The 7,977-nt window shown below is 48.4% G+C and overlaps 1 protein-coding gene across 1 annotated transcript in view; it reads right to left on the bottom strand.

The window, feature by feature from the left end:
* Positions 1–7,977, bottom strand: part of LOC133358828 (caskin-2-like) — a 61,373-nt gene that overhangs the window by 52,160 nt on the left and 1,236 nt on the right. The window contains exon 2 of the mRNA XM_061577276.1: positions 6,144–6,280. Within this exon, the coding sequence (XP_061433260.1) occupies positions 6,144–6,237 (94 nt within the window). The 5' untranslated portion in view covers positions 6,238–6,280. The remainder of the gene's footprint in view (positions 1–6,143; positions 6,281–7,977) is intronic.

The raw sequence follows: 7,977 nt of genomic DNA, 5'->3' as shown, positions 1-7,977 counted from the left end.
CTGTGTGTGTGTCTGTGTGTGTGTATGTCTGTGTGTGTGTGTATGTGTGTGTGTCTGTCTGTGTGTGTCTGTGTGTGTGTCTGTGTGTGTGTGTCTGTGTGTCTGTGTGTGTCTCTCTCTGTGTGTGTCTGTGTGTGTGTCTGTGTGTCTGTGTCTCTCTGTATGTGTCTGTGTGTGTCTGTGTGTGTCTGTGTGTGTCTCTCTCTGTGTGTGTCTGTGTGTGTGTGTCTGTGTGTTAGCGGTTAGCGCCGCTGCGCTATGAACCCTGCTACCCGAGTTTGATTCCCGCTCACGGCCACCAACACCGGTGACGATTATCTGAACCGGTCGTGGGCCTCCCCTAGGTCGACTCAGCCTCAAATGAGTACCTGGCGCGGTGTGTAGTAAACATGGCCACTGGGGAGACAAAGGCGGCCGGGCGTGGTGCTGGCCACCCACCCACCCCCTCGTGTGCCGTTCCGACCTTCATAGGTGCTGCTGCTACTCGCTAATGACATGAGGTTTGCGGTTCAAAGCCAAATGCTCGAGATTTATAATTTCTAAAACACATTCCTGCGGAGGGAGCTGGTAGGAACGTTGAATTGCTCGGTCAATGGCCTGCAGGGTCAACGGCGACGTGGTGTATTCCGCAAATATGGCCGACTGTGAGGGCGGGCACAAGCCGGTGTGAGTAGGTTAAACGTTGAGTTTTATAAGGGCACCACGGGGTGACCAGCCCCTCCCCACCCAGCCCCACCCCTGCCACCCAGCCCCACCCCACCCTCCCCACCCAGCCCCTCCCCACCCTCCCCACCCAGCCCCACCCTACCCATCCAGCCCCTTCCTCCCCACCCAGCCCCTCCCTGCACGACGGACGGACACAATAATCCCCTGTGGGCTGGTGGAACCAGAGGGTTCCTACCAGTATAAACATTACATGATAATGTCAACAAACATTTTGCTCTTTTTCACCAATCGGTTTGAAGGATGGTGGCAAGTGTTGTCTTGTTAAACGATGCCTTTAAAACTACTTACCTGCAGTACCTCTATTTAAATACACTATAGAAAAAATTATGTACACCCCTCTGTCAATCATCGTGTGTCTCAGTGTGGATTTGTGAACACACTTTGTAAACGGTACATGAAATAGAATGCGTTTTCAATGCGCTGTTTATGTTGTAACAAGCGTTTATACCGATGTTACTCTACAGAGTAGTGGGTCACCACTCCTCTTATCCGCATTGATACGAGCGGTGTGTGGGGACTATGGCTTAACCGCAACAACAACAAAAACTATCTGCACAGATGCACACGGACAAGAGAATTATTAATTATCAAGCAGGAGGAATTGACGGTGCAACGCATCTCATCTGTTAAACATCTGCAGGTAATAGGATTGTCATCGATTGATCCTGGCTGCAGACATTGGTAGTCCACGACCTCCTGTATACCAGGCGAGGTAGTTAACATCTCCTAGCCACCGTGGTGATGATGAGAGAGAGAGACACGCAAATTTCAAATATACAGCAGCAGGCGTCATGGTTGGAGATCGAACCCACGACCTCCTGTATACCAGGCGAGGTAGTTAACATCTCCTAGCCACCGTGATGATGATGAGAGAGAGAGACACGCAAATTTCAAATATACAGCAGGCGTCATGGTTGGAGATCGAACCCACGACCTCCTGTATACCAGGCGAGGTAGTTAACATCTCACCAAACGTGCTATTTGGAAGTGTGGATGGAGGAGGAAAATAAACTAAACACAAAACGCAGCTCTAAAGAAATTACGATTTAAAAGTGCATAGCTCCAGTGGCTTCCTAATAACGGCGTAGTGTATAGTGTAGTGTATAGTGTAGTGTATAGTGTAGTGCATAGTGTAGTGTATAGTGTATTGTATAATAGTGTAGTGTATAGTAGTGTATTGTATAGCAGTGTAGTGTATAGTAGTGTAGTGTACAGTGTAGTGTATAGTGTAGTGTATAGTAGTGTAGTGTATAGTGTAGTGTATAGTAGTGTATAGTGTAGTAGTGGAATGTATAGTAGTGTATAATGTATTGTAGTGTATAGTGTAGTGTATAATAGTGTCGTAGTGGAATGTATAGTGTAGTGTATAGTGTAGTGTATAATAGTGTAGTATTGGAATGTATAGTGTAGTGTATAGTGTATTGTAGTGTAGTGTATAGTAGTGTATAGCAGTGTATTGTAGTGTATAGTAGTGTATAATAGTGTAGTCGTGGAATGTATCGTGTAGTGTATTGTATAGTAGTGTAGTGTATGATAGTGTAGTGTATAGTGTATAGTAGTTTGCATGTATTTTTAACTTCTTTCGCACCGTACGTAGCCAACCGTGATAATCGGAGGTTGCGGTAGAACACCACAACAACAATAAAACGCAGTTCTATTACAAAAGTTTGAGTTGTTATCTTTCCAAATAATGTACAGAACATCACGTACACCGCAAATGATGTTCTCGTTTGGGAATGTACATCGCGACATCGGAGTATGTTTAGCACCATACAGCGCCTTCCTGTGGGACAGCCTGCCGCTCCATAACCTACACTACTCTGCCTTGAACCCCCATCTCTATAAAGTCATCTCTATAAAGTAGTAATCTCTATAAAGTCATCTCTTTAAACCCATTTCTTTTAACCTATCTCTTTAAAGTAATCTCATTAAAGGCGTCTCTTTAAAGTCATCTCTATAAAGGAATCTCTGTAAAGTAATCTATTTTAAATCAACTCTTTAAAGTCATCTCTTTAAACCAATTTCTTTAAACCTATCTCTTTAAAGTCATTTCTTTAAACCTATCTTTTTAAAGTCATCTCTTTAACCCATTTCTTTAAACCCATCTCTCGAAAGTCATCTCTTTAAAGTGGCCTTCCGTGTTCTTTACGTCACAGCTTTTCATGCATTGCACAATTGGAGATCCTAGGATGGGATGCGCAATTATACATTTGAGCTATGCTTTATAACAACAACGGCACGACTACCAAACATACCAATACTATGACGATGCTATTACGGCTGTATTATTATTTAGATGTTGCCCATCTCTGCCAATAACCACAAAGGAGGTCCCGTTCCAACAGCCAGGCCCAGCCTGGTTCTGCTCTCTCGCTCTCTCGCTCACTTTCTCTCACTTTCTCTCTCGTGCTCTCTCTCGCTCTCGCCCTCTCTCTCTCTCTCGCCCTCTCTCTCTTTTTACAATCAGAGGAAACAAAACGATGCTCGGTGTAGTCGGCACTTTGCTTCGTTCATCATTTCGTGTTTTTGTTTTAAATGCTTTCCTTAATATCCCCCCCCCCTCTCGCTCTCTCTCTCTGGCTAACAAGCGCCATGATCTCACCAAATTCGTCTGCGCCCAAGCGAACATGGCGGTGTACAAGACGAGGAAAGAGGTGCTGCAAGGCGACACTGACGGCTGCTCTGTGGTGCTGCCAGTGTTCAGGGGCTGCTCGAGACGCGGCTCCGGCTGGAGCACGCGGACCCCTCACGTGCCGGTGATGCGCCCCGCGTCTTCTCCGAACGCTGGGGGGCCGGGAAAGGCCCCTCTCTGTACCGGCGTGACCGGCACCCTCCTTGCCCCAGAGGCCGCAACCGGGTACCCGATACCCGTACCTTACCCGATACCCTGCTACCCGTACCCGGCCGGGTACGGGTACCCGTTTGCGACCCTGGTGCGGCCGGGTACGGGTAGGCCGTGAGTCACTGGTGAGTAACCGTTTGTTACTCATTTCCCAACGTCTTGTCTCTTCTCACAATTCAAGTTCCTAGAATCAACCCACCCGCGCCTGCAACATGGCTTCATCCCAGAGGTCGCAATCGGGTACCCGATACCCGTACCCGGCCCTGGTGCGGCCGGGTACGGGTAAGGAATCAAAACCCGTTTGCGACCTCTGCCTTGCCCCCTTCCCACGTGCTCGCCCGTCGGGCCTGGCGTGCGCCACGACCACCACCACCACCACGTGACGTCTCGGTGTTGTGCGTGGCGCGTGCAGTGCCACAGCGCGTGTTTCTATTGTGTTTGTGTCATCTGTTGTTGCTGGTGACTTTGTGTTTCGTATCGAAATCGCCTCGAGTGCGGTTGCTGCACCTAGGCCTTGGCAAGGTAAGGTAAAAGTTAAAAGGTAATAACAACGAGCCTATTTTTACCCTACCTTTTACCTTACCACAATACAATCACTCTACCCTACCTTTTACCCTACATTTTACCCTTAGCCCATACAAATTACCTGATTACAGGGTAATTACTGGGGTACTACTACACATGAACAAGGTTTATAACGGTAAATGCTAGGTGGAGCGCTTTATTCATATAGAATACTCTCAATGTTTCCAATTTTACATGCTTGTCGTTGTTGTTGTCATTGTTGTTGTCGTCGTAGTCGTCGTTGTATCCTCAAATCTTGTAACAAAATTTTAACGCACTTCCTAATATGTATCGACTGCAAACTTGGTATACTTATGTCATACTGATGACAACACTATATTCTATCATAAAATCCTTTTTTACATGTTCTGTTTCGGCTTGGGTCTAATTGTCCACACTCAACTGACTTTGGCTGTAATTGGCCAAGGTCCCTTACGTTACGGCAAGCTTCGGGGCCACTTCCTGGAGTCGTGGAGTTCTGCCATTACTCGCACATTTAATAAAAGTGTGTTTTTAAGAAAGTTTGTTTAAATATTACTTATTAAATGGAGGCCACGGACTGCGCCACGGAGCTTCTAGCGGTAGACAAGGCACCGTATTTACCAGGTAATTCTTCCGAGCTACCTTTACCCTACTCTTTACCTTACCCCTTGGCATGTCGACATCTTTACCCTTTATCCTTGACCCTTTTACCCGGTAAAAAGGGTAAATTACCTACCTTGCCGAGGCCTAGCTGCACCGGAGGCGATAGAAGTGTTTCGGTAAAGTGACGTCGTGAGAAAAACAATCGAGCACGACGTCTCGACGACGGCAGCAGCAACACAACAAGCCATCGTCCTCAGGTGACACGATACAGCAGACGGGCCGCTGAGGCGAGAGTGAACGTGTTAGATCATTCACACCATTGGCACCTCATTTGCCAGTAAAAAATATGATAATCGGTTATTTTACCCTTTTATCTGGCAACAAAACTGACAGTTTTGTTGCCAGCTAAAAGGGTCAAAAACCAATTATCGTGTTAGATAATGTTTACATTTCCTCTTGCCTCAGCAGTCCGCCTGCTGTATTGTGTCACCTGAGGACGATGGCTTGTTGTGTTGCTGATCTATCAGTTTTCTAGCCACGTGACTTTACCGAAGACCCAAAGAGTTTGGATTCCCGGAGTCACGAAAGCTTCAAGTCAAGAGCGATAGAAGTACTTTACCGAGTGTTGACATCCCCAGCGTTTAACAGTACTCTCCTTTTTTGTATTTGATTGTCAGCCATAATTGGGTAAAAACAACAACATGGGCATTGTCGCTCTCTTCTAGCACGTGCACAAACAGGTGCACGTGCACCTTTTGTTCTATCTTAGCCCGGCCTCCCCCCTCCCAATACGTTCCACTCATTGGCAACCACATTCAGATAAGCCCCTCCCCCCTCCTCTCCCTTAACTTGTATTTAAGAACGTGTATCTTGAATCCCTGCCTCACTTGACACAGTAAATCTGGCTGTGACGGTCCCACCTGATGACGGAGACTTGCGTTGCCTCCGAAACGTCGTGATTTATTATTTTATTTCTATTATTACTTTTATTAATTTTTATTTTATTTTTTAAATCCTTTATATTAAGTTCACTTGCTTGCGCGCTTACGACCGTGCAAATCTTTCGGTCGTTTTTTAACCCACTTCCCGTGATCCAATCGAGCTGACATTTTGCACACAGACTCGTTGTGCGTGACAATTTATTTTCGTGAAATTTTTTCCCCCAAAATTTGCCACTTTTTAGGAAAAAAAATTTCGTATTTAATTTAAAATACCAATGTGATCAAAATGAAACTCTTACTCAAGAAAAACAGAAATGAATAATAAAATAAAACCGATGCCACTCATATAAAGGATTTATAGTGAAAAACTTTGTTTTTACGGGTAAATTTTTTACCTACGTGACTTTACCGAAAAAACGCTAAGACTAAGAGTATGTTTAAAAGTCTCTCTCTCTCGCCCTCTGTGGCTCTCTGGCTCTACTCACGGCTCTTAGCCTCCGGGTGCTTCAGCAGGAGGCGTCTGAGGCTCGCCGCGTCTCCGCTCTGCACGGCTCTCCACAGCTCATCCTCCTTCCCCATTGGTCGGCAGCTCCTTCAAAGCCCCCCGCTGCTGCTGCTGCTACTGACAGAGTGACAGCACGCACTGGTTAAGAATGGACCGTGGCAACGTTGGCTCGACATTCACCCAACGCTGGTCGGACGTTCACCCAACGTTGGCCCGACGTTTTTCCCAACGCTGGTCCGACGTTGGATCGACGTTGGTACGACGTTGGTCGGACGTTCACCCAACGTTGGCCCGACGTTTGTCCCAACGCTGGTCCGACGTTGGATCGACGTTCGCCCAACGCTGGTCGGACGTTCACCCAACGTTGGCCCGACGTTTTCTCAACGATGGTCCGACGTTGGCCCAACGTTGGTACGACGTTGGATCGACGTTGGATCGGCGTTCACCCAACGCTGGTCCGACGTTAATCCAACATTGTCCCGACGTCGTCCCGACGTTGACCCTACGTCGGTCCAACGTCGGCCCGCCGTCGACCCAACATGGACCCAACATTGCTGCAGCATTGGGCCCAGCGTGGGTGCAAGGAGGGCATGTCCACTGGGCCGTGACGCACGCGCGTGCCAGGCTGGGTGCATGTTGAGGCTGCCACGCCAGGAAGGGCTCAAGAAGTCTCGTTGCTGGCAAGGTCACAGGGCAGACCCAGGCGTTGTAGGCTGCCTGAGATGAGTCAAAGTTCACCCACGTAGCAAGTAGCAGCAGCACCTATGAAGGCCGGCACGGCACACGAGGGGGTGGGTGGGTGGCACCACGCCCGGCCGCCTTTGTCTCCCCGGTGGTGCGATGTTTGCGCACCGCACCGGGTACTCGTTTCAGGCTGAGTCGACCTAGGGGAGGCTCAGGACCGGTTCGGATAATCGTCGCGGGTGTTGGCCGCGAGCGGGAATCGAACTCGGGTCGCCGGGTTCGCAGCGCAGCGCTAACCGTTGCGCCACCGCTCCCACGCACATACCTAAGCACGTAGACATTATCTAACACACAGACACACACCCACTCATATACTGTACACACACCGCACACACATGCACACTAACACACATACACCGATATACACACACACACACACCGATATACACACACACACACTTACCCACTCGCACACATACACCGATACGCACACACTCACACACATATACCGATATGCACACACTTACTCACACACATACACCGATATAACACAACACACACACTTACCCACTCACACACATACACCGATACGCACACACACACTTACTCACACACATACACCGATATACACTCACTCACACACATACACCGTTATGCACAACACACACACACTTACCCACTCACACACATACATACACCGATATGCACACACACACTTACTCACACACATACACCGGTATGCACAACACACACACACACCCACTCACACACATACACCGGTATGCACAATACACACTCACACACTGATACGCACACACACACTTACCCACCCACACACTCACCCACTGATATACACACACATACCCACTCACACACTGATACACACACACACACTTACCCACCCACACACTCACACATACGCTCACACCCCACTATTCTCACGTGTCTAACCACACACGACAGGCAAAGATCCCCCGTCTAGCCTTAACAGAATGATGGGGCAAGTGCTGTTAGCGAGCAGCACCTATGAAGGCCGGCACGGCACACGAGGGGGTGGGTGGCCAGCACCATGCCCGACCGCCTTTGTCTCCCCAGTGGCGATGTTTACTACACAGCACCAGGTACTCGTT

The sequence above is a fragment of the Lethenteron reissneri genome, chromosome 63, assembly GCF_015708825.2.
Source record: "Lethenteron reissneri isolate LAM-NWPU_2019-01 chromosome 63, ASM1570882v1, whole genome shotgun sequence".
In the NCBI taxonomy this organism is placed as follows: domain Eukaryota; kingdom Metazoa; phylum Chordata; class Hyperoartia; order Petromyzontiformes; family Petromyzontidae; genus Lethenteron; species Lethenteron reissneri.
Note: the sequence above shows the minus strand (reverse complement) of the source record. Positions and strands in the feature narration are given on the sequence as shown.